This window comes from Balaenoptera musculus, chromosome 19 (assembly GCF_009873245.2).
Source record: "Balaenoptera musculus isolate JJ_BM4_2016_0621 chromosome 19, mBalMus1.pri.v3, whole genome shotgun sequence".
Classification (NCBI taxonomy): Eukaryota; Metazoa; Chordata; class Mammalia; order Artiodactyla; family Balaenopteridae; genus Balaenoptera; species Balaenoptera musculus.
Genome location: NC_045803.1, coordinates 19,219,043 through 19,246,412, shown reverse-complemented (window position 1 = coordinate 19,246,412; position 27,370 = coordinate 19,219,043). Strand labels below are relative to the sequence as shown.

At 40.6% G+C, this 27,370-nt stretch overlaps 1 protein-coding gene across 1 annotated transcript in view; it reads left to right on the top strand.

Moving 5' to 3' along the window:
* The window catches only part of TDRD12 (tudor domain containing 12), an 82,005-nt gene that overhangs the window by 39,608 nt on the left and 15,027 nt on the right, over positions 1-27,370 (top strand). Inside the window, exons 12-23 of the mRNA XM_036835059.1 lie at positions 2,342-2,422; positions 3,838-3,898; positions 4,241-4,348; positions 6,497-6,682; positions 8,292-8,448; positions 8,931-9,058; positions 10,760-10,951; positions 11,196-11,324; positions 12,219-12,336; positions 12,940-13,079; positions 13,213-13,433; positions 16,264-16,363. Coding sequence (XP_036690954.1) covers positions 2,342-2,422; positions 3,838-3,898; positions 4,241-4,348; positions 6,497-6,682; positions 8,292-8,448; positions 8,931-9,058; positions 10,760-10,951; positions 11,196-11,324; positions 12,219-12,336; positions 12,940-13,079; positions 13,213-13,433; positions 16,264-16,363 — 1,621 coding nt within the window. The remainder of the gene's footprint in view (positions 1-2,341; positions 2,423-3,837; positions 3,899-4,240; positions 4,349-6,496; positions 6,683-8,291; positions 8,449-8,930; positions 9,059-10,759; positions 10,952-11,195; positions 11,325-12,218; positions 12,337-12,939; positions 13,080-13,212; positions 13,434-16,263; positions 16,364-27,370) is intronic.

The window sequence follows — 27,370 nt, the reverse complement described above, 5'->3', positions numbered from 1 at the left end:
ATACATTTTATGTGTACATTTGTTATAAATGCTGGAATCTATTATTGTTTGTATTTAAACAGTGATTTTTCTTTTAGAGGGATTTAAATAAATAATAATAAAAATTATCTTATTGTATTTACCTATGTAGTTACCATCCATGCTTTTCACTTTCTGTGTAGATGCAGATTTCCATCTGGTACCATTTTCCTTCTACCTGAAGGACTTCCTTTACTATTTCTTGTATTATGGGTCTGCTGGTGATGAATTCTTTCAGCTTTTGTATGTTTGAAAAAATATTTTAGCTTCATTAAAAAAACAAAATCTTTGCTAGGATAGAATTCAAGGTTTAAATTTCTTTTTCCCTTTGTTTTAAAGGTGTTGCTCCACCATCTGCTTGCTCATATTGTTCCCAGTGCAAAATCTACCATCCTCTTTTTTCTTTGTTCCTCTGTTTGCAACATGTCTTTTTCCTCTGCTTTTAAGAGTTTCTCTTTATTGCTGGTTTGAACAATTTAATTATTGTATCACATGTCTTGGTGTAGTTTTGCTCACGTTTCTTATGCTTGGGGTTCATTAGGGTTCTTCATTTGTAGGTTTCTGTCTTTTCATCAAATTTGGTAAGTATTCAGCTATTATTCTACAAATATTTTTTCTGCACTCATCTCTTTCTGCTCTCCTTTTGAGACTCTTATGAGACAAATGTCCCTGAGGGTCTGTTCATTTTTTCAACCTTTTCTTCTTGCTGTTTGTCATATTAATAATTCTGCTGATCTGTGTTTAATTGACTCTTCTGTCATCTCCATTTTGCTAATAAGCCCATCCAGTGAATTTTTTATTTGATGTATTATATTTCATAATTAAATAAAATTTTTATTTAATTTTTTTCTAATCTGTATTTTTTTGCTGAGAAGAAAGGAAGGTTCTTATCATTCCATTCAACAGTGCTCACCTTTCCTTTTCTAATGGAGCATGGTTATCATAGCTGCTTGATAACTCACACTTCTGAGCTGCGCTGGGGTTGGCACCTGTTGATTATCTTTTCTCTCTACAGTCTATCTGATTTTCCTGATTCTTTGTATGTCAAGTAATTTTGGATTGCATTCCGGATATTTTGGATATGATGGTATGAGACTCTGGTTTAGAATCCTCTGGAGAATGTTGACTTTGTTGTTTTTGTTGTTTGTTTTAGCAGGAGGTCATCACTTCCTTAAGGTTCAGACCTCAAACTCTGTCTCACTTGCCGTGGGTGGTGATTGCGGCACTGTTTCCAAGTCTTTGGTACACTGTTTGGGGTCTGTTCTGAATATGCTCAACTTGGGGTGAGCGTGGGACTTCTTTTGGGGCCATAAACAGAAATAAGGGATTCCCCCCTCCACCCAGATCTCTATCTCTTTTTTTTTCCAGGATTTTCCTCACATTCGCCATATTCTAGATGCTCTCTCTCCCTGTTCCTCTGACCATATAGATGGTTTCTTGTGGAGAAGTTACCATGCAGTTCTGTGTGACTGGGGCTGCTTGTGTAATAAAATAGCAATAGAAATAAGAGAGGGAAAAAGAGGGGGATTTTCCTTGTACAGGCTTTAGACTACTGGGTCCCTGTTTCCTGGTTCCTTAGAGGGAGGGAGAAGTTTTCTCTCAGGGTTTTAAGTGACCGCACTGCCATTACCACTGCAGCATGCAGCTCCGTGATCAGAGCTGCCCTTGGGGCAGGGCCAGGAGAGGAAAAGAGGAGAGAAAGTCGGGATTCCTTACATCTTCTGGTTTAAGGCCCTTCTCTGTTCTCTGGCTTGAAATACAGTCGGCCCTCCTTATTCACAGCTCCTGCATCCGCGCTGACACAGGTCCCTTGGGTACGGAGGGCCGACTGTACTACACCATCTTCTGTGAGCATCCGTGGATTTCGGTATCCGCAGGGCTCCTGGAACCAGTCCCCTGTAGATACTAAGGGATGACGGTAGAGAGTTTCTCTCAGGGTTCTTGATGTCTGCATCTTCAGCGCCATTCTGCAACTCAGGCTGCCCTCAGCCCAACACCAAGAGAAAGCCAGGAAACTCTCCATAGCTCTGGTGGCTTTTCACATTTTGACTTCTCTCCGCTGTAGTTGCGTACTTCATCCCAAGTTTCTAGTTGTAATCAGTAAGGAAGAGAGGATGTAGTGGGCTTGCTCCCTCTTGGCAGCCCCAGGACTGTCAAAATGGTTTTCATACTCAGAGGACTCAGTTGCAGTTCTCACAGAACTTACTTAACTTGATCAGCTTATTCCAGTGGAACTTCTTAAATTTTCTCCCAGAAAATAATGGTATTTTGAGGTTTGGGATAAATGGGTTCAGAAATTTTAATAAATGTTTTTGATTTCTAGTGCTTTATGTCAGAAGTCAAATGAGAAACCACTTAGATTGGCTGAGAAGAAAGAATACAATGAGAAGAACGGCTGTGTGAAGTACGGATTTTTTTCTTGGCCTAAATTTTTAATTGAAATAATTGTAAAAAAAATTATAAGCAGGAAGAGTTTAAATATGATTTTATCATTAATTTCAAACCTGCATTCCCATAAAGTAAATAAATATGTATACACACAAGTTAGTTTTTTCTTTTCCATTTACTAGAGTAGATCTTTCTGTTTAAAGCTTTGTTCCACTGTAAATAGTCATTCTCTACCTCCTGTTCCTGATTCTCTTGTCAAGTGAACAGTTATATGAAACAAATTATATATAGTCGATCTTTTGGGGCTGTTGATTTTATATGGGTTGGTGCTTGCTTGCTTCCCAGTTTTCTGATGTTAAATAGATCTGCCACCTGCTGGAGAAACTGTTTAATTATTTGCAGTGTAGAACTTCAGGATTTTTTTTTTTTTTCTTTTTTTTGTCCTGCCAGATTCACAAAGTATTCACTTACAAGGTGTTAACAATAGAGTGATCACTTCATTTTATACCTGTTTAATCCACAAAATATTTTCATACCAATTTTTATGATTTCTTACCCTACTAGCTTAAAAACACTCTTACATTCCAAGTAACTGTGGCTGCTCTGAAACCACCAGAGTGACAAAGTGTTTAAGACAGTTCAGAAGCGGGTAGGTTGTACTGTGTCCACTAACTGGCCTGAGATGACTGGGGAGAGGGTGTTGACCCTACAGCCATTATGGTGTCCCGACTTCCCAGAGGCCACTCTGTGGCCCTGTGATGTCCCCTTGCCCAGCAGGAGGTCCTCACCGTGTCCAGGGCCGAGGGCTCTGAAGGCTGCCATGGAGCCCATGGATCTGGGGGTGGCTGTTAATGTGCCAGAGTTGACATCCTCTTACCCAGGCATCCCTCCACCTAACACCTGAAAGTCGTGGTGCTACAACAGGTTATTTTCCTTGGAACCAAAGACCTTGCGTTATCCATGCAGCTCATTTCTTTTAGCTACATGCCCTTGACTTAGAACCCACTGGTGAAATGACATCAGTTATTCTATCAGTCTATGGTGGGTTCCAGGGAACCTTGAAGTGATTAAAGATCGAACAGCAAAAAAGGAAGGAGGCAGTGGGTTTCTTAGAAGAAACATGAGATGACCTAGTGATCATGCAGTCTTTCTCCACGTCCAGAGCAAGTGGTCCTGGGATTGGCAGTGCTGTGTCCACAGAGCAGGGCCCGGTGCGGGAGGGAGAGGGGGCAAGCATGAGACTGGCAAGACCCCCATGGCCCCTTACGTAGCAATAGACAAGGCAAAACAGAACAAGCAGTAACGTCATAGCCATGCCTTGGGAGACAGAGTTCATTTTACCTCTATCAAGGAAGAATTAGAATAATAGTTCAACTGAAGAAATATAAACACTCCTTTTTTCTTCAAATTGTCCTTTTAATTATTTTACAGATTATTGCAGTTTCTAAATCCTGATCCTTTGAGAGCCGATGGAATCTCTGATCTGCAGCAGGTATGGCAAACACCCACAAGAGAAAGAAAACTGTTTACTTTTTAAATCCTTCCCCTTCCTCCCTCTAGATTTGAGATATGAAGAGAAACTCCTTGCATGGAGGACTTTACCTGACGACATCCTTTTAGAAATTATCTAATGAATTATTGCTTTAGAGACATGGCTCTTTTGGGTAATGGATAATCTTCCTTTTATTTTGGTAATTTTGATGGGTTTTTATAAGCATATAAACTTAGGGTTTTTCACTGAAACCAAACTCTTATATCTTCTTTATTTCCATAAAGTTCTTGGTATTCTGTGCTAACACCGCAGGGCAGAGCCATCTAACATCTGTGTTCTTAGTTGCAGAAGCTGAGGTCGGGCTCCCGGCTGCCCTTGGTCGTTCTGCGGACCAGGGTGGAGCCCTGCTTGTCCATCAACACGGCGCCACTCTCGGCAGACCTGAAAAAGGTGACGGGGCTCAGGCCAGACTTGTGAAGGAGTACTGACCTGCTCTGACGTAGAAAGATTTTTAATAAAACAGTTTTAAGTTTGCATTTACATAATTTCTTTGCTTTTGAAATTTTCTTTTAAGATTTTATTATTAATTTCTCGTTTATTCTTAAAGTCCAGGTTAACTTCTTATAAGTGAATAATTCTTTTGTGGAGAAACCTAAGTGCTTTTCTGAAATAAGTTTTCAAATGCACCTCTGAAAAGGGGCTTAGAAAGAGCACAAGTAGTCAGGGCAATTAGAATGTACTTCTTAGTATTCTTTTCAGAATTGCTTTATAGACCTGTGGTTTCACTTAGATCATCAGTTTAGATCATAAATCTTTATCTACTTCCCTCTTGATATTGAAAAAAAGTAAAAAAAAAAAACCCCAAAACTACAAGGATGAATAGAATGAGCGCGGAGCCTTTATTGGACAAGAAATGTCTACGGGCTTTTGGAAGACAGAAAAGAAGCAGCCGAGGATGGCTGACCACCTGAGGGAGGAGTGACATGGGGAGGGCAGTGAACTCCCTACCTCGTTTCCTGAACATCTTCAGCCAGTTTCTCAGGAAGGAGATTGGAGGCTCTGTTTGGAGAAACTGAACGGCCCTAGAGGATGACCTTGCGGTGATGCTGTTTCTGAATCCTCACAGTAAAAATGCATGTTTGCTGCCTGTCCCCCTGCAGTGGTGTGACGCTCACATAGTGACGAGCTCTGCCTGCCTGCGGATATAGTCAGCTTTCAGTGTCCTCGATGTGAGCAGACATCAGGGATCCTTGGACATTGGAAGAAAACCTTAACCTAGGGAAAAAAAAAAAAACTCTGAAAGAAACAAACAATGTTAGGAGTGGAAGAAAACATTAGAAAATAGATATCCTTAGAGATAAGGGAAGATATTGCTTGGATTTAACAATAATAGGGTGCTATTAAGAAAAGAAAAGGGAACAGTCAGAGATAAAAAGGGCTCTTAGAAATTAAAAATGCTATAGAAATAAAAAACAGTAGATATGAGAGGTAAAATAGAAGTTAACAATCAGAAAGTAGAACACAAAGACAAAGAGAGGGAAATGGGGGGAAAAGAGAATTTGAGGGTCAATTTGAGGTCTCCTATCTGAGTGGGATTTCTAGAAAGAATGACGGCAGAGGACCGAAAATTCTGAGAATAACACATGGACACTTTCCTTACTTAATGGATATGACTTCCTAAATTATGAGAGTTTGCCGACCGCAGACCCAGCACAACCGAGGAGCAAGAGTGTAGACACGCTGCTGTGAAGCATCTGAGCTGGAGGGATTCAGAGACCGTGAAAGCTTCCAGAGAGAAGAAACCCATCCCACGGCGGGGTCAGGAATCAGGATGACTTCAGACTTCTCCACGGTTCACCAGAGGAGCAGTGACTCCACAATTCTCGTGAAAAGTTATTTCCAGCCTAGAGGTCTGTACTCAGAGCATTACTGAAGTGTAAGGATAGAATGGAGACATTTTCGCACGTGCAAAATCTCAAATTTCCTTCCCCTGTACCCTTTGTCGAGAAGCTACCAAAATTTGTTCTCCACCAAACCAAGAAATTCAACCGAGAAAGTTGCAGCAAAAAGGGTGATGTTGCAGGGGATCCCAGTCCCGAGTGCAGCTGGGGTTCAGGGCCAGGGGATGAGACCTTCAGAGAGAGGACGGTGCTGATCAGTTCAGCCTGTTGGCAGATCTCATCAGGGTGGCTGGAGAACTCTCCTCTGTGGAACATTTGGGAGGTTTCGATGACAGCGAATTACATAGAAAAATAAGCAAACAAAGGCAAGTTTTTAAAAAACTTTATAAGTGGAGCTGATGCACCAGCAGTTGGTCAGGAGGAGGAGAAGCCACGTCTTGGCTCTGGTGAGCATTAGGCACCTGGTGCTTCAACAGACTGCTGATTGGATCCTTTCAGTTTGGAGCCCAGAAAAGCAAGAGTCTTTGAGCAGGAGTTTGCCGCTGGAAAAGATTCAGGGGGGACTTACTAAGTTAGGTCTTGGAAACTGCCAGATTAAGCAATGTATACTCGTTATTGGGGTAAAGTGAGCAATGAGAAGGAGTTTATCAGTTTTCTGGGCTTTATTGTTGTTTTGGTTGTTGTTGCTGTTTTGTAGGCTCTTCAGAGAAATAAGTTTCCGGGCCCCAGCCACACTGAATCTTACTCTTGGCCTCCCATAGCACGTGGCTGTGACGTGGTGGTCATTTCTCATTGTGGAAATGACCCTTTGTTGTACCTTCCACCACTGCTTACGATTTTGCAAACAGGGGGTTGCTACAAGTCATTACCGAGTAGAAATGGAGTAAGTTGAAGACATTTTTGTTTAACAACAAAGTGGATTAAATATTTATTTTAAATTTGACACCTAACCTTTGGTCAAGTTTAAGTTACATTAAAACTGGCAGAACAGAGACCGTCCTATGAGAAACTCTTTCCTCAACACAGTCACTGATTCTCTCACACTGATTCTTACCGAGAACCCCTAGTTGTGAGCCATCGGCTGAGTTGGGAGAGTCCTGGCTTTTAGTGATGACTGTACAGTTTATAGGATTATCTCACTGATTCGATTCGCCTGAGTATCATGGCAAACCCTTGAGATGGTCAGGCTGTGTATTGTTTTCACTATTTTATAGGTGAGAAAATTAAGCTCATGAAAAATTACTGGTAAAAGTTCTTACCTGCTGACAAGTGTGACAAGAAGTGGGATTTGAATTTAGGATTTCTGTCATCTTGTCCCTATTCTTTAAATTATTTTCACAGAACCCCACACTGTTTTATAATCCCACTTTATTTTTCCCACTCATAAGAATCAGATAATAGCTGAGAAGGATGATGGAAAGGAAAGAAATTGGATGTGAGGGTCAAATGATGGTGAGGGGTTTTGGCTGTTAGGTGAACTGATGTGTATGAGACCCATCTCAGATCTTCTCCCAAGATACACTACAGATGGTTCCATCACTCATTGTAAGGTGAAAAATAGCAGTACAAAAGACAATTAGAATTTCATCGTAGAAAAGATACTAGTTTATTTTTCTGATTATGCCAGGTAGTTAATGAGTTCTCTTTGGAAATCTGTGTTGGCTATGTTATGATGTATTGACTTAATAATATTAAATGGATACATTTATATCACTCAGTCAGGTAGCAGGTGAGCCCACTGATGAGATGCAGCTTGTGTTGAGATAGACCCCTGGCCGGGCCAGAAAGGAAGGTCCAGGTCTGCCCCTTGCGTCCATTCTGCTTTTTCTGCATCTCCAGGGTCAGTCTGCATTTAGGCGTGAGCCCTGGAAGCTGGCGCTTGCCTGCATCTGCATAAAAGAAAGAGGAGACTCATTTCTTGTCTTCAGTTAATTGAGGGCATGTGTCCAGGAAGGTGTTTGGCAGGCAGATATCGAGAGATATCTGTGGGATAGTGGAGGGCAGGGGTCAGATGGTGCAATAGGGAACTTAACCTCCTAAGGAAGCGATGTTAACCTTTTTCAAGGCCCCTTTCAGGAGGCAGTTCATCCTTGTGCTTAGGAGCAGGAGGTCTGGAGCCAGATTGCCTGGCTTTAAATCCTGCTTCTACTGAATATTAGCTGTGCAGCCTTGGGCAACAAACTTCACCTTTCTGTCCCTTAGGCTCCTCATCTGTGAAATGAGGTAGTAATAGGTCTCACCCTGTAAGGGGACTTTAAGGACTAAATGATTTAATACTTGTGCATAGTTTAAGCCCTAGCAGAATCTGAGTCAGTGTGTCTGAATCCATTCTAATGAAATTGTATTTTGACTTTTCTGACCTGCCTGACAGTGATGATAGCAAAAACTTGTAGTGCTTACTCTGTACAGGGAGATGTTCTGCATGCTTTACATACACTGTCTTTGATTCTTAACCTTTGTCCAAAATTATGTGAATTTATTTGTCTTTGCAGCCTCTGGCAGTCATCGTGTGCCCTGGGTGGAAAAAGGCCCAGTTAATTTTTGAATTATTGGGAGACTATAGCGTGTCCTCCAGGCCTGTTCATCCCGTGGTATTAACAATCGGACTCCACAAAGACGAAGCCAAAAATATGAAGCTTCCAAGGGGGTGTAAGCATCCTTTCCAAGCTGTTTGGTTTTCCCTAGAGAACGCAGTGGAAGCCTGCTCAGGCAGGCCTGGGAGCCAACACTGACCCCGGGCTTGTGTGATGATCAGCTAGACCTCACTTGTCAATTACCGATCAGCGTAGGTGGTGAAGGTTTACTCTTGGCTTAACATCTGTTTTACTGAGAAAACTAAGCCTTTTCATTCATTTATCAACTATTTATTAAACACTTACTGTTTATTAGCTGTTGACTAAAACCACCCCCTGCCTTTCAGGAGCTCAGAACCTGGTGGGAACGCAGGTTATTTAGTCAGACAGTCCAGGGGCAGCCTGGGCAGGCCTTTCTCACACCCACCTGAGCAAGAAACACAGGGTTTATTTCATTGAAAGGCATTTCTAGAAAGTATGTGGAATCTTAGCAAAGGAAATGTTAGAAAAACCTGGGGAAAATCTAAGGCGTTAACTGTGTTTTCTTTTAAAATGTAGGCAATGTAATTGTTACAACACCACATAGCCTCCTGAGACTTCTCAAATATCAAAGCTTGTTATTTCTCAGACTCTGTCACCTGATTTTGGATGAGGTGGAAGTATTATTCTCTGAAGCTAATGAACAAGTAAGTATGGCATTTATTTAGATGTCATTACTACTCAGAAATATATATATATTATATATATATATATATATGTAAAATTAAAGTCTTTCAGGAGTCAGGAAACGTGTCTAGTTGGGAAGAAGCTGGTTAATCTAAAACATTTTTCCCTTTAACTGCTGTGATTAAGAGGAGAGAACGTTTATCTGAATTTTCTACCCAATGTTGAAGTTCTCTTTGAAGAGCAAAACTTCTTTCCCAGGGAAATTTTCTAAAATAATCAATATTTTTCTGGTTATGTAAGCAATAATTTTATTTTAGAAAATTTGAGAAATAGAGAAGAACACTTGAAAAACCCCAACATCCATAATCTTATGCTCAGAGGTAACCACTGTTACGATTTTAGAGTATTTCTTTCCTTTTTGTAATTCCTGTGTCTATTGATACATATAGTTAATAATATCAGGACCTTATTTTATGTATTAGTTTGTAACTTGCATTTCAGTGAACAGCATTGTGATTATTGCTACCAACTGTTCTCTAGCATGATTGTTACTGGCCGTGTGGTATTGAACCCTGTGGACATAACATAATTTATTTTCTGATTGTCTAATATTTGGACACTTAGCATCATTTGTGTGTATGTGTGTAGCTGAAGAAACATCTTTTTGCACATGTTTTCTTAGGATAAATTCCTAGGAAGGGGATTAATGGATCAAAGAAAGGCTATGCATTCTTTTTTGTTGTTGTTGTTGTTTTTTTTTTTTTTTTTTTGGCTGTGTTGGGTCTTCGTTTCTGTGCGAGGGCTTTCTCTAGTTGTGGCAAGCGGGGGCCACTGTTCATCGCGGTGCACGGGCCTCTCACTATCGTGGCCTCTCTTGTTACAGAGCACAGGCTCCAGATGCGCAGGCTCAGTAATTGTGGCTCACGGGCCCAGTTGCTCCGCGGCATGTGGGATCTTCCCAGACCAGGGCTCGAACCCGTGTCCCCTGCATTGGCAGGCAGATTCTCAACCACTGCACCACCAGGGAAACCCCAAAGGCTATGAATTCTTATAAGGCACTTGTTGGAAGCAGTGTAACATGAAGATCAGGAGCATTCCTTTGGGAGCAGCAGTGGCCCCAAGGTCAAGCCCAGGCTTTGTTACTTACTGACTGTCTCAGTTCTTATTTGCAAAGCTAGTATCTGGAACACTGCCTTGTTCAGTGGCACTCTGAAAGTGCAGATGGGTTTGCACTCCCTCTGGCAGTGTGCCTCCACGCCACACTGCCTGCACCCCTGGCAGTAGGAGGCCCTCGTCCAGCTTTCTTTTCTAGGCTGATTGTTACACGTGGCATCTGATTTGCTTAATCTGTATTTCCTTGATTACTTTGTTAAATTGAGCATTAATTCATACTGGCCATTTGTACCCATTCTTCTAGGAGCTGCTTGTTCATTTCCTTCGCTTGTTTTCTTTCACTGGGATCATCTTTTTCTAACTAGTTTGTAGAAGTTTTTATATAAGGCTGTTCATCCTTTGTTACCCGTGTTGCCCGTATTTACCTAGATGTTTGTTTTAATTTTGTCTGTACATAAACATTTTTCCTTTTTAGTTTTTTCTTTTACTTTCATGTTTAAAGACCTTTCCCACTCTGAGAACGGAAAAATATACATTCCTTACCTTTTATGTTCTAATTATTAGTTTCTTTTGAAATAAAAATGAAATTAATTATGCTGATTTTTTAGATATTTCCTATATTAGATAACTTTAAAAAAAATATTGAAGTTGAAGAAAGAGAATCTGCCCCACATCAGATTGTTGCAGTTGGAGTTCATTGGAACAGACATATAGAGCAGTTAATCAAAGAGTTCATGAACGACCCCTACATTGTGATCACAGCCATGGAGGAGGCTGCCCTCTATGGCAGTGTCCAGCAGGTAAAGAGTCCTGGGTGTGTGTGGTGGGGGGTTGGTGAGCACAAGCAAGTAACCTTTATTCATGGCCTAATGTTAAAAGATTATAGCATTAATTTCACATACAAATCTGTAATTGTGTATTTAAATTTACATTGTTTTTCTATATCTTCTTTTCTATTAAAATTATGACTTTGCCATAAAAAGTAAAACTGGAGCACCTTGAACATTTTTTAAAAATCCCACTGTTTCTGCATTTCATTAACAGGTAGTACATCTTTGCCTGGAATGTGAAAAGACCTCTACTTTACTCCAAACGCTTGATTTCGTTCCCAGTCAGGCACAAAAGACCTTGATCTTCACCGGTTCTGTAGCTGAAACAGAAATAGTGTGTAAGGTGAGCCCTTCCACACATGAAACGTTCTTACTGCTTGTTTAAACTGTGGTTGAATCTTGAGTCACCAGAGAATTACTTGGGGTAGTTACGTATTTGACAGGGAAGTAAAATTTTACAAGTTCAGTATCAGTCAGAATGGGCTCTGCCACAGAGCACTGGTGGCAGTAACAAAGGACAGCAGGAGGCCTGACACTGAGAGGAGGAGCCAGGCGTGTGGGAGGAGCCTTCCCACGGAAGCCAACTGTCCACAAGGGGAACCTGGCAGAGCATGAAAAGGATCTGGTTCAGGAAGAAGTGCCAACATCTTCTGAACCCTCTATTTAAGAAAATAGAGACGATAATGCTAAAATATATCATCATTTAGCCAGAAAAGCCAAATAAATTGGCTAAAGATTTATTTAATCTAACTGTATATAAATTAATGCTAATGTGTAGAAATGAGGCCAAATACAAAAGAATCAGTAGTGCATCCACCTTTAGCAAAAATGAACTAGCAGGTATAGTGAAAAACAACAGTACCCTCTTGACAATAGTACCATAAATTTCATGTATACGTATACATATCTCTACAGATAATCTGTGTAGGTAAATATACATACACACAAGTATGTATACATGCACATATATGTATGTACATGTTATTTTAAAAGGAAGGAAAATAGTTCTAGCAAAATAATGTGTGTTTCACTGGAGCAAGTTTTTAGATATAAACCATAGAATTTTGAAAATATATTTCTTTAAATTTACAACCATTTCATTCTTAGAATTAGTGGATCAGTGAGGTAGGACCCTCACAGATAATTTTAAATGATTTGTATCGATAATTATTGATGAAAAATTATCTTCAAGCTTATGTTCCTGACTGTGAACTGGCCCCTTTGGTTTCATCTTTAGGTAGTAGAAAGCAGTTCCATATTTTGCTTGAAAATGCATAAAGAAATGATTTTTAATTTAAAAAGTGTTTCAGAACAGTGGAAGAAGAAGTTAAGTTCTGGTTCTCACATTGTATTAGGTAAGTATTTTAATTTCTACTTGTATTTAGAGAAGGCTGAGCTAATAGGAATTATGTCTTCAATTCGTTAATTTATTTACCTCTTCTCCAAATTTCTCGTCATTTCCCAGATTTATTGAGAATGTATTAGTAATGTGAATTTCAAAGTGAAAATTAACCTTGACTAAGATTTTGATACTGAGGTGGAATCCAAGTGTCTCAGGTTCGTAGGCAGCGGCCCTTGGTCTAGCCGTGCTCCCTGCAATTCCAGCTTAAGGATCACTGTCGTATGTATATGCCTGTGATGAAGCGTGTTGTAAATGATTGTTAAATTTAATATTGGAAATATAAAAGTCAAAATGTATAAAATAAGTGAAAACCATATGGGCAGCCAAGAGTTGTAATAGAGGCATTTTTCGAGTTAAAAAGGAGACCACTTTTCTCTGGAATTTAATTACTGGGCTTTGAAATTTTGGGAAAAGAAATGGGAAGGAAGTTTCTTTACATCTGAAAAGTAAAATGCAGTAAAGAAATGTTTTGAAGTATGGTTCCTGGAATTGTTCTGCAAAGTATGTGCAGTAAAATTCCAGCTTCATTTGAAATTGTCCGAATCCTTTTCTCCAGCCTTAACAGATGATTGCATACCACTCTTGGCCATCACCGATGCCACGTGTGTGATTCACTTCAGCTTTCCTTCCTCGCCAAAAATTTTTGGTGGACGCCTGTATTGCATGTCTGATCGTTTTCAGAGTGTAGCTGAACAGGTTTGATTGATTTATATTATCATTTAATATTTCACTGGCATTTTCCACATAATGACAAATTCAGAGTCCAGAAAGTTTTATCATTTAGACTGGTATGGATGATCCACTTCCTTTATTCACCCCCAATTTTAAGGGTTCTCCTGCAGAACAGGGAGATAAAAAAACCAAATCTGTATTGCTGCTGACGGAGAGAAATGCCTGCCACGCAGTTGGTGTCCTGCGCTACTTGGAGCGAGCAGATACCAAGATTCCTTCAGAGCTGTACGAGTTTACTGCAGGGGTTCTGGAAGCCAAAGAAGATAAAAAAGCCAGAAGCCCTCTTTGTCCGTATCTTAAGGCTTTTGGTTTTTGCAAGTAAGCCAGTCATCTTTTTTATAACTGACATGTAACATACAGTAAACTGCACAGATGATAAGTTTACAGCTTGATGATTGTTATATGCGTATGCAACCCATGTGAGCTACTACCAGCTCTGAGGGAGCCCCTGCAAGATCCCCTCCTGCTCCTTCCCAATTTGCTCTTCCTCCAGAAGTAACCACCCTTATTCTCTCTACCAGCATTGACTAACTTTGCTTGTTTTAGAATTTTATATAAATGGAATTGTAGTGTGCTCAATCTATCAATACTGTCTGTGGCATTCCTCCATGTTGTTGCACGTATTGGTATTTTATTTATTTATTTATTTTGTGGCTCAGAATTCTATTGTGTGGGGACTTGCCTGGTGGTCCAGTGGTAAAGAATCCGCCTTCCAATGCAGGGGACGCAGGCTCGATCCCTGGTCGGAGAACTAGGATCCCACATCCCGCAGGGCAACTAAGCCCGTGTGCCACAACTGCTGAGCTCACGCATCTCAACTAGAGAGCCCGTGTGCCACAAACTGCTACAGAGTCCACATGCTCTGGAACCCGCGCCACAACTAGAGAGAGAAAACCCGCACGCCACAACTAGAGAGAAGCCCGCGTGCCGCAACGAAGAGCCCGCGCACCACAACAAAAGATCCCAAGTACTGCAACGAAGATCCCGTGTGCTGCGACTAAGACCTGACGCAGCAAAATAAATAAATAAATATTTTTTAAAAATTCTGTTGTATAAATATATCATGATATATATATCCATTCTACTCTTGACGGGCCTGTGAGTTGTATTATGTATGAAGCTGCCATGAACACTCTTGTACATGTCTTTTTCTGGAAATATGCACCCGTTTCTCTTGGGTATATATTATACTCTGGAGTGGTATTGCTGGGTCATGGGGTAGACGTGTGTTTAACTTTGCCAGAGCGGTTGGTCATCTTATGATCCCACCAGGTGTGTGTGAGGGAGTTTGGGTTGCTCTGTATCCTCACCAACACTTAGTATTCATGGGGGTGTAGGGGGAAACCATTGTTATTTTTATTTGCATTTCCCTAAGAATTCATGACATTGAATGGCTTTTCACATGATTGTAGGGCATTTGACATCCTTTTTTGTGAAATGCCTGTTCAGGTCTTTTGCCCATTTTTAAAATGGGGTATTTATTGGTTTATAGGAATAATTTGTTTATTCTAGATACAACTGCTTTGTCAGAGAGATGCATATATGCATTGAGAAACTTCTCCCAGTCTGTGGCTTGCCTTTTCACTCTTTTAAGAGTCTTTCAGTGGACAGACATTTTTAATTTTGATGAAATGTTTTATGGTTACTGTTTTATTGTGTTTTAATATAAGAAATAATTTGCCTATCTCTAGATCATGAAGACATTCTTCTATATTTTCTTCTAGAAGTTTTATAGATTTAGCTTCCACATTTAGGCATATAATCTATATTGAATTAATTTTTGTGTATAGTGTTTGATATGGGGCAAGGTTTACTTTTTTCTGTATGGATAATCTCTTGCTCCAGCATTCTTTATTTAAAACGCTGTTGTGTTCTCACTGAGTTGGTGCCTTTGACATAAACCAGACAATAGTATATGTGATCCATTTGTGGACTCTCTCTGTTACATTGGTCTATTTGTCTATTCTTAGACCAGTACTACACTTTTTTAAGTACTGTAGCTTATAGTGGGTCTTGGGAAATGGTATTTAAGTCCTCCAACTTTGCTCTTCTTCAAGGTGGTTTTGGCATTTTAAGTCTAATGCATCTCCATGTTTATTTTAGAATGGGTTGTCAGTTTCTTCAAAAACATTGCTGGAATTTTGATAACTGCATTGATTATATGAATCAGTTTGGAGAACATGGATATATCTTAACAGTCAGGAGATCCCTAAGTCAGGGATCCAGACACGGTGCCAATACTTGATCAGTGGATCTCTGGGACTGAGTAGTAGATGTCTGTTAGATATCTACTGGATTGAATTTAATTTTAAGATAACTATTGAAATTTAACTTCTTTGAATTATGTACATTATCCAGGTTATTAGCAGCAATTTAAATTATGCCTTTAAATAAAATATTGAATTTTAAAACTGAAGCTTTAACTATTTCTCAGTTTGGGTTACGGAATGGCTCCTGGTTTAGAGGTTCATTGGCCTCTGTTGTGGGTTATAGTGATGTGTTTCTGATGCAGAGTCTTTATTTTGGAAGTATGTTTTGTTCATTTACGTACTGCATTTAAGACTGGAGAAATAATGCAGTAACTCTGTCCTTTTTTTTTTTTTAAATTATTTATTTATTTATTTATTTATTTATGGCTGTGTTGGGTCTTCGTTTCTGTGCGAGGGCTTTCTCTAGTTGTGGCAAGCGGGGGCCACTCTTCATCGCGGTGCGCTGGCCTCTCACTATCGCGGCCTCTCTTGTTGCGGAGCACAGGCTCCAGACGCGCAGGCTCAGCAATTGTGGCTCACGGGCCTAGTCGCTCCGCGGCATGTGGGATCTTCCCAGACCAGGGCTCGAACCCGTGTCCCCTGCATTGGCAGGCAGATTCTCAACCACTGCGCCACCAGGGAAGCCCCAACTCTGTCCTTTAAGTTTACTCAGTGCCAGTTAAATTTTAGGATGCCTTTCCACTTACTTACACGCTGTTAGTGTCATCTGAAGGATTTAATTAACTTTACAGCATTTGGTTACTTAACTTTACAGCATTTGCAATACAACTTCTCTGATTTTGATGCTAGATTAATTTTCCTGGTGAATACTTTAAAATTCATGTTGAAAATTGTTACTGTTTTTTCCTGGTTTTAAAATCCTGTTCCTTTTTTTTCAGAGACAAAAGGATCTGTCCTGATCGACACCATGTTAATCCAGAAGTAGACATGCCAAGGAAGTTATCCAACCAAACTCTACCAGTGTCTGGATACATAAAAGTAAGTCCTATTAAAGAACTTGTCCAATGATTAATGGTCATTTTCATGAACAACTTTCATTCTTTAAGAGGTAGAATTTAATAGAATGCAATTATGACAGTATTAATTACCACCATTAATCTGACAGTAGGCACTTATTTTAAGGGTTCTTTTATGGTGCCGTATTTCAAGGTGCCAGTTTGTTCAGAAAACCAAGATCAAATTGGAAGATAGATAAACCACTTAAATTTAGGGATTTCTTAGATATATTTTTAGAAAGTTGTTTCCCTTTGGGGACTATTAAAAATAATGTGATGATTACGTGAACCTTTTCAGATCATCAATGATTATTCCTTTGGGGAATATTCTGAGATGCAGGTAGAATTGCTGAGTTGAGTTGTCACTTTCTTGTGACTCTTTTTTTTTTTATTATTTCTTCCTTTTTTTTTGAGTTTGAGTGTTCTGCCTTCACCTTCCCTTTCCCTTAGGGCGAATCTGTTATATTCATTCATGCCTGTGCTCCTCCCTGTGTGGCTGTGCTGTACTCGTTTCCTGGGGCTGTTGTACAGATACCATGAACTGGGTGCCTTAAAACAGCACAGAGTTATTCTCTCACAGTCCTGGGAGCCAGAGTTTGAAATCAAGGTGTCAGCAGGCTGTGCTCCATCTGAAGACTCTGGAAGACAGTCCTTTTCCTGCCTCTTCCAGCTGCTGCTGACTCCAGGCGTTCCCTGGCCTGTCCTCACCTCGTGGCCACGTCCCTCCAGTCTCTGCCTTCATCTTCACATCACCCTCTCCTCTTCTCTCTGTGCCTCTTACAAAGCACACTTGTCAGTGGATAAATGGCCCACCCGCATAATCCACAGTGATCTCCTCACCCAGAGATACTTAATTACATCTGCAAACACCTTTTTTCCAAATAAGGTCACAGTCACAGATCGTGGGAGTTAGCACAGAGAGAGTTTTCTTTGGGGGCATGGCTGGAGGCATGGATTACCATTCAACCCAATACAGGTTTCATCGATGAAATGATTTTTTTCTTTAATTTCTGATTCTTTCCCAAGTTCTATCACCTCATTTCTACATTTTAAAATTCTGATTTATGTGGTTCTTTTATATCATATCTCATTTTCCTAATAAGCTAAAAGGCAGCTAGTTTTGAAATTGGAGTACAGTTTTAATCTGTTTTGTGGGTACGTTTTTCTGGTGGCCTTCATTGTCTCTAGGGACTGTTATTCTGCTTCTTATTCCCTTTTTTATTATTGTAACTTAACATGGGATTTGACCTTGATACTTTGCTGTTGCTCATTTTTTGACAAAATTCCTTTTCCTTAAATTTAAGGAGGAGGTGTGGGTCAGGATAACTTTTCTAATTTCAGAGTTTCCATTTCTGTTGTTTCCATGTCTTGTTAAAAAAAAAAAAAATGAAAACACAGTTTCTGAGATTTTTGAGATGCCCTGGCTCTGTGCCCCTCACCCAGGTATATCTGGCCTTTTTCTTCCTTCATCTTTCTTGTCCCTGGGTGGACAGTTAGGAGATTTCACAGGGGCCCAGCCTTCACCCACTATCAGAATGCGTGAAAGCCTTCCGGTTCAGCTGCCCTTGTCAGCCCGGCCCGCCGTGTTTTCGGTGAATACCTGCTGCCTCTTGTGGAATCCTCCTGGTCCTAGTCTTTCAGACGAGCTCATACCTCCCACTGCTGCTTCCTGCACAGACAGTGATGCCATGCAGGTCTTGTGATGTGGGTGGGTTTTACTCATCTGCTATTTTTGTTGTTGTTATCTAAGTTAATAGATTTTATTTTTTTGAGCAGTTTTAGTTTTACAGAAAAACTGAGCAGAAAATACAGAGTTCCCCTGTACTCTCCCCCGGCACCCCCCACCAGTTTCCCCTATTATTAACATCTTTCATTATTGTGGTACATGTGTGATAATAGATGAGCCAATATTGATAATTATTATTATTATTTTTTTAAATATTAATTTATTTTTTAAAGAGCTCGTGACTTATTTATTTATTTACTTTATTTATTTTTTTGGCTGTGTTGGGTCTTCGTTTCTGTGCGAGGGCTTTCTCTAGTTGTGGCAAGCAGGGGGCCACTTGCGGTACGCGAGCCTCTCACGGTCGCGGCCTCTCTTGTTGCGGGGCACAGGCTCCAGACGCGCAGGCTCAGTAGTTGTGGCTCACGGGCCTAGTTGCTCCGCGGCATGTGGGATCTTCCCAGACCAGGGCTCGAACCCGTGTCCCCTGCATTGGCAGGCAGATTCTCAACCACTGCGCCACCAGGGAAGCCCCCCTGATAATTATTATTAACTAAAGCCTACAGTTTAAGTTAAGGTTCACTCCTTGTAGTGTGCGTTCTGTGGACTTTGCCAAGTGTATGATGACACGTATCCACCATTACAGTATCACACAGAATACTTTCACTGCCCTGAAAATCCCCTGTGCACTCCACCCGTCCACCCCTTTACCTCTTCCCCAGAATTCCTAGCAGTCACCCATCTTTTTACCGTCTCTGTAGTTTTGCCTTTTTCAAAATGTCATATAGTTGCAATCATACAGGGTGTAGGTTTTTTGAACTGGCTTCTTTCATTTAGCAGTTTGCATTTAAGATTCTTCCATGCCTTTTTGTGGCTTAATAGGTTATTTTTATTGCTGAATATACTACAGTTTGTTTATCCATTCACCTATTGAGGGACATCTTGGTTGCTTCCAATTTTTGGCAATTATGAATAATGCTAGGATAAATATTCAAGTGCAGGTTTTTGTGTAGACAGAAGTTTTCAACTCATTTGGGTAAATAAATACCAAAGAGTGTGACTGTTGTGTGTGATTATATATAGTAAGACTATGTTTTGCTTTGTAAGAAACTACAAAACTGTTTTCTGAAGTGACTATACCATTTTACATTCTTACCAGCAATGAATGAATGAGACTTCTTGTTGTTCCACATCCTTGCCAGTATTTGACGTTGTCAGTGTTTTAGATCTTAGCCATTCAATTAGGTGTGTAGTGGTATCTCATTGTCTTAATTTGCAATTCCCTGATGACATGTGATGTTGAGCACCTTTTCATATGCTTATTTATCAGCTGTATGTCTTCTTTGCTGAAATATCTGTGAGATAATATGTTCAGGTTTTTTGCCCAGTTTTTAATTGAGTTGTTTGTTTTCTTATTATTGAGTTTTAAGAGTTCTTTGTATATTTTGGATACTAGTCTTATCAGATATGTGTTTCGTAAAAATTTTCTCCCAGCCATTGGCTTGTCTTTTCATTTTCTTTATATAGTCAGCTCCTGTTATCCATGGATTCAACCAACCTCAAATCTAAAATATTTGGCAAGCAAGACTTGAATTTGCAGTGGTCCAGCAACTATTTACATAGCATTTGCATTGTATTTACAACTATTTACATAGCATTTACATTGTATTAGGTATTATGAATAATCTAGAGATGATTTAAAGTATATCCTTAGGCTGTCCTTAGGTTATATGCAAATTCTTACACCATTTTATGTAAGGGGCTTAAGCATCCAAGAATTTTGGTATTCACAGGGGGTCCTGGAACCAATCCTCCATGGATACTAAAAGATGATTATAGTGTCATTTGGACAGCAGAAATTTTTAATTTTAATGAAGTCCAACTTTCCAATTTTTTCTATCACAGATTGTGCTTTTGTCATTGTATCCAAAGAGTCAGTGCCAAACCCAGGGTCACCTGGAGTTTCTCCTATGTTATCATCCTCATCTGCTTTTATTTTGGGATCCATGGGGATATTTTGTTAATTACGTTTTGTTGCAGTATGTCCCTGGCTTTGGCTTTGCTGTCTCACTGCTCTATCTGTCTTTATGTGGGGGATTCAGAGAGAGTCAAAAAATATAACAGCTCACTGCGGCCACCTTCCCAGAACCCCTCTAACCAAGACCCTCCTTTTTATTTAATTTTATTTTTATTTTTTACTTTATTGAAGTATAGTTGATTTTCAATGTAGTGTTTCTGTTATACAGCAAAGACTGATTCAGATACATATATATCTATATATATATATCTATATATATATATATATATTCTTGTTCGTATTCTTTTCCATTATGGTTTATTACAGGATATTGAATATAGTTCCCTGTGCTATACAGTAGGACCTTGTTGTTGTTTATCTGTTTTATATGTATTAGTTTGTATCTGCTAATCCCAAACTCCTAATTTATCCCTCCCCCACCCCCTTTCCTCTTTGGCAACCATAAGTTTGTTTTCTATGTCTGTCAGTCTGTTTCTGTTATGTAAATAAGGTCATTTGTGTCATATTTTAGATTCCACGTATAAGTGATATCATATAATATTTGTCTTTCTCTGTCTGACTTACTTCACTCAGTATGATCATCTCTAGGTCCATCCATGTTGCTGCAAATGGCATTATTTCATTCTTTTTTATGGCTGAGTAATATTCCATTGTGTATATATACCACATCTTCTTTATTCATTCATCTGTTGATGGACATTTAGGTTGCTTCCATGTCTTGAATGTTGTAAATAGTGCTGCTATGAACATTGGGGTGCATGTATCTTTTCGAATTAGAGTTTTCTCTGGATATATGCCCAGGAGTGGGATTGCTGGATCATATGCTAGCTCTATTTTTAGTTTGTGAAGGAACCTCCATGCTGTTTTCCATAGTGGCTGCACCAATTTACATTCCCACCAACAGTGTAGGAGGATTCCCTTTTCTCCACATCCTCTCCAGCATTTATTGTTTGTAAACTTTTTTTTTTTTTTTTTTTAATAAATTTATTTATTTATTTATATATTTTTTATTTTTGGCTGTGTTGGGTCTTCGTTTCTGTGCGAGGGCTTTCTCCAGTTGTGGCGAGCGGGGGCCACTCTTCATCACGGTGCGCGGGCCTCTCACCGTTGCGGAGCACAGGCTCCAGACGCGCAGGCTCAGTAGTTGTGGCTCACGGGCTTAGTCGCTCCGCGGCATGTGGGATCTTCCCAGACCAGGGCTGGAACCCGTGTCCCCTGCGTTGGCAGGCAGATTCTCAACCACTGCGCCACCAGGGAAGCCCTGTTTGTAAACTTTTTAATGATGGCCATTCTGACCGGTGTGAGGTGGTACCTCATTGTAGTTGTGATTTGCATTTCTCTAATATTTAGTGATGTTGAGCATCTTTTCATGTGCCTTTTGGCCATCTCTGTGTCTTCTTTGGAGAAATGGTCTTCTGCCCATTTTTGATTGGGTTATTTGTTTTTGTTCTTGTTTTAGAGTTGTATGAGCTGTTTGTATATTTTGGAAATTAAGCCCTTGTCAGTCGCATCATTTGCAAATATTTTCTTCTGTTCCATAGGTTGTCTTTTCATTTTGTTTATGGTTTCCTTTGCTGTGCAAAAGCTTATAACCTTGATTAGGTCCCATTTGTGTACTTTCATATTTATTTCTGTTGCCTTCAGAGACTGACCTAAGAAAACATTGGTACAATTTATGTCAGAGAATGTTTTGCCTATGTTCTCTTCTAGAAGTTTTATGGTGTCATGCCTTATATTTAAGTCTTTAAGCCATTTTGAGTTTATTTTTGTTTATGTTGTGAGGGTGTGTTCTAACTTCATTGATTTACATGCAGCTGTCCAGCTTTCCCAACACCACTTGCTGAAGAGACTGTCTTTTCTCCATTGTATATTCTTGCCTCCTTTGTTGAAGATTAATTGACTGTAGGTGTGTGGGTTTATTTCTGGGCTCTCTATTCTGTTCCATTGATCCATATGTCTGTTTTTGTGTCAGTATCACACTGTTCTGATTACCATAGCTTTGTAGTATTGTCTGAAGTCTGGGAGAGTTATGCCTCCAGTTTTGTTCTTTTTCCTCAGGATTGCTTTGGAAATTCTGGGCCTTTTATGGTTCCATATATATTTTAGGATTATTCTAGTTCTGTGAAAAATATCATGGATAATTTGATAGGGATCACATTAAATCTGTAATTGCTTTGGGTAGTATGGCCATTTTAACAATATTAATTCTTCCAATCCAAGAGCATGGGATATATTTCTATTGAATCATCTTCAATTTCCGTTATCAGTGTTTTATAGTTCTCAACATACAAGTCTTTCACATCCTTGGTCAGGTTGATTCCTAAGTATTTTATTTTTAAAAGGGATTTTTTTTTTAACTTTCCCTTTCTGATATTTCATTGTTAGTGTAAAGACATGCAACAAATTTCTGTATGTTATTAATCTTGTATCCTGCTACCTTGCTGAGTTCATTTATCAGTTCTAGTAGTTTTTGTGTGGAGTCTTCAGGGTTTTCTATATACAGTATCATGTCATCTGCCTATAATGATACTTTCACTTCTTCTCTTCCAATTTGGATACCTTTTATTTCTTTCTCTTGTCTGATTGCTGTGGCTAGGACTTCCAATACTACATTGAATAGAAGTGGTGAGAGTGGGCACACTTGTCTTGTTCCAGATTTTAACGGGAAGGCTTTCAGCTTTTACCATTGAGTATTATGTTGGCTGTGGATGTGTCATAAATAGCTTTTATTATGTTGAGATATATTCCCTCTGTACCACTTTGGTAAGAGTTTTTATCATGAATGGATGTTGAATTTTATCAAATGCTTTTTCTACATCTATTGAGATGACCATGTGGTTTTTATCTTTACTTTTGTTGATGGAGTGTATCACATTTATTGATTTGCGTATGTTGAACCATCCTTGTGACCCTGGGATGAATCCAGCTTGATCGTGGTGTATGATCTTTTTTATGTGTTGTTGGATTCAGTCTGCTAATATTTGATTGAGAATTTTTGCAACTATATTCATCAAAGATATTGGCCTGTGATTTTATTTTGTGGTATTATCTTTGTCTGCTTTTGGTATCAGGGTGATAGTGGCTTCATAGAATGACTTTGGGAGTGTTCCCTCCTCTTCAATCTTTTGGAAGAGTTTGAGAAGGATTGGTATTAGTTGTTCTTTGTATGTTTGATAGAATTCCCCAGTGAAGCCATCTGGTCCTGGACTTTTGTTTGCAGGGAGTTTTTAAATTACATACCCACATACCCCTGGTTCCCAGGGTATCTGCTTTCTGTCACTATGGTTTTGTCTTTTACTGGAATTTCATATTAATGGAATTGTACAGTATGTGGTCTTTTGAGTCTGATTTCTATTACTCAGTGTATTACTTTTGAGATTCGCCTGTGTTGTTCTATTTTATTGCTGTGTGGGATTCCATTGTGTGTTTGTCTGTTCACAGATCGGTGGACATTTGGGTTGTTGACAGTTTCTGGCTGCTTTGATCATTTGTGTTACATCTTTGACAGTACATTTTCTTTTCTCTTGAGTAAGACCTAGGAGTGGAATTGCTGAGTCATATGATAAGTGTATGTTTGTAAGAAACTGCCAAACAGTTTTCCAAAGAGGTGGTACCATTTCACATTCTGACCAGCACTGCATGCAAGAATTCCAGCTGGTCCACGTTCTCATCAGTACTTGGTATTCTCAGTCTGTAATTTTTGCCACTCTGTTGCATTTGCACTGGTATCTTATTTGTGTTACCCTGGTGATAAAGAATCTTAGACATCTTTCCACTGCTTACTGGCCATTTGTATCTCTTTTTTTTTTTTTTTTTTTTCTTTTTTAAATTTATTAATTTATGTATTTATTTTTGGGTGTGTTGGGTCTTCGTTTCTGTGCGAGGGCTTTCTCTCTAGTTGCGGCGAGCGGGGGCCACTCTTCATCGCGGCGCGCGGGGCCTCTCATTATCGCGGCCTCTCTTGTTGCGGAGCACAGGCTCCAAACGCGCAGGCTCAGCAGTTGTGGCTCACGGGCCCAGTTGCTCCGCGGCATGTGGGATCTTCCCAGACCAGGGCTCGAACCCGTGTCCCCTGCATTGGCAGGCAGACTCTCAACCACTGCGCCACCAGGGAAGCCCCTGTATCTCTTCTTTTGTTAACTTTCTGTTTAGAATTTTTGCCCATTTTTTATTTGGGTTTCCTTCTTGTTGAATTTTAACAGTTCTTTATATATTCTAGATATCCTTTGTCAGATATATTGCAAATGTTTTCTCCCAATGGAAAAGCAAAAGTTTTTAATTTTGATGAAGCCTAGTTTTTTACTTTTTTATTTTGTATTTTGTGCTTTTCATGCCATAAGAAATCTTTGCCTACCATATGGTTGCAAAGATTTTTCCCAGCGTTTTTATTCTAGAAGCTGTATAGTTTTACATTTAGCTCTGTGATGCATCTCAAGTTAACTTTTGTATGTGGCAGAGTTTTTTAAAAGGAGGCAAGGTTTTTTCTTCTGGATAATTGGTTGCTCCAGCATCGTTTACTATAAAGACCTTCTTCTTCCCCTAAGTTACATTGGCACCTTTGACAAAAATTAGGAGACCATATATGTGATTTCTGAATTCTTTTTTTTACTATTTATTTATTTATTTGGCTGTGTCAGGTCTTAGTTGCAGCACGCAGGCTCTTTGTTGCAGTGCGTGGGCTCCCTAGGTGTGGTACGCAGGCTCTAGAGCACGCAGGCTTAGTTGCCCCCCTCACATGTGGGTTCTTAGTTCCTCGACCAGGGATCGAACCTGCGTCCCCTGCATTGGAAGGCAGATTCTTAACCACTAGACCACCAGGGAAGTCCTGATTTCTGAATTCTTTATTCTGCTCCTTGGTTTCTTTGTCCTTATACAGTATCACACTGGCTTGATTACTGTAGCTTTATAATCTTGAAAACTGGTGGGTAAGTCTTCCAACTTTGCCTGTCTTCTTCGGTATCCTTTTGACTATTACTTTGCATGTCCATATAAAATTTTAGACTCAGGTTACCAATATCTATTATACTTAGAATCCTGGTGGGATTTTGATTGGCATTTCATTGAGTCTGATACCGAACCAACCTTGGGTCCACTTGCCTGTGTGCATGGTAAAGCCACTCTACTGACACCAGGTTGTAGTGAAGGAAGTTCAGCGTTTATTGTAAGGTGCCAATACAAGGAGAACGAGTGGCTCATGCTTTAAAAACCCCCAACTCCCCAGTGGGTTTCAGGAAAGCATTTTTAAGGCCAGGTGAGGGATGGGGAGTGAGAGGGTAGGTGATCAGCTCCTGCACAATTCTCTGATTGGTTGATGGTGAGATAACAGAGTGGTGTCACGGGGATTAACATTATCAATCCTTAGGCCCCAGTAGGCCTGGGGGCTATGTGCTCATTGGTCATCAAGTAGTTAACATCTTCTATTTGGTGTGGGGTTTTCACATCTGTAAAACAACTCAGGAAACACGCACAGATACAATTACCTGGGTACTTCATAGAGAAGCTAAAGCAGAGGATATGGGGGAGGGGTCTGCCATGGGAAGGCCCCACAGGGTCCTACTCGGTTTCAAGTCTATAGATTAGTACAGGAAGAATTGACATCTTAGCAGTACTGAGTCTTCTTAGTCCATTAACGTGGTATATCACTGCATTTGTCTAGGTCATCTTTAATTTTCTAAGCAATGTGTTACAATTTTCAGTAGATCTTTTACTTTTTGTGTTAAACTTATCCCTAGTATTTCATGTTTTTGGATGTCATTGTTGTTTTTCCTTAAACTTCATTTTCTAATTGTTTTAGAAATGCGATTGATTTCTGTATCTTACCTTGTGTCCTGCAACCTTAACAAACTGAATTACTGGTGAGAGGGGAATCGAAACAGGTGGGGAGGTGTGTGGCCAGAAGGGACCCTCCCACGTGCCCAGGACTGAGGGGTTTCCCGCCACCCGGGATGTTCGGTGCTGGAACCAGGACGAGTGGGTCACCCGTCTGGAGGCCTCACGCTCTGCCCCTCCTGTCAGGAGGGTCCAGTCCACAAGCTGCTTTTTGCCACCTCCGTTCTGCCAGCTCAGTGTGTCGTGGATGTGCTGATGCCGTGTGGAGGGGACTGCCACAGACTGACGCCTGCTCGGCCTGGACTTTGTTCATCAGTGTGTGCTGAACACAGAGCCTTCTAACGTAGGAAGTGTGGGGGAAAAGGAACTCTCCCCTTATTCCTGTCATCCTAAAACAGTCACCATTGGCATCTTAGTCTATTTTCTCTGTTACTTTTCTTTGTGCATCTTTCAGGAAATATATTTGCAGTTGGAGTGTATGTTATATCCTGCCAAGCTCTCATAACATTGTAGTGAGAGTTTTTCCCATCCCCTGCACCTCCTCCCCACTGACTCCTGTCACCCAGTGGGCTTCTGTCTGGGATGCCAGGTTGTTGGGGCCCCTAAACCATAGGGGAGAAGACTCCCTGGGAGAGGCCATGTGCCAGGCTAGAAGGAATACTGAATTCCCTGCCCAAGATGAGGGCCGGCTTAAAAGAGCACTGGGGGTTCACTGAGGCAGATTCTCCACAGGCTGGAGGATGGCTGGGTTGGGAACCATGATAGATGTGCTACTTGTCCTCTCCTGGCTCTCCTTCCAGTGGGGATGGTCAGCAGTGAGTAAGATGGTGACCGTGCTGCGGAGAGGATGAAATGCAGTGAAGTTCTGCAGTGTGTGCTGGGGGACACGGGGCCCTTTGGAAATTAGAGGCAGGGAGGGGCCCTCTGAGGAGGGGTCAGCTGCCCTGAGGCCCAAATGATAAGAAGGATCCAGCCATGAGACTATCTAGGGAAGAATATTCCAGGCAGAGGAAGCAGCAAGTGCAAAGGCCCTGAGGTAGGAGTTATGTGGAATGTTTGTGGAGTAGGACAAGGCTTATGGCGAGTGTGAAGGGGGCAGGCAATGAAGCTGGGGCGAGGGGGAGCACAGAGGAGAGCCACAGGCTGTCAGCCCTGTGAGATCCAGCACCTTTTGGTCACAAGGGCTGACCTCTCCCCTGCCTGCCCTGCCTCCCAGATGGCACTGCCCACCAAATAACCACTGCTCACTCCTGCCGTCTGCTCACTCCTGCTCTGTAGCCAGGGCTCCCTGCCCTAATGCATACTGTTTGCCCCCCGTCTGGAAGGTCTCCTCCGTACTCTTGCATACCTGTGCACGCCGACACCCCGACACATGCCAATAACCCTGTGTACGCTTGCCT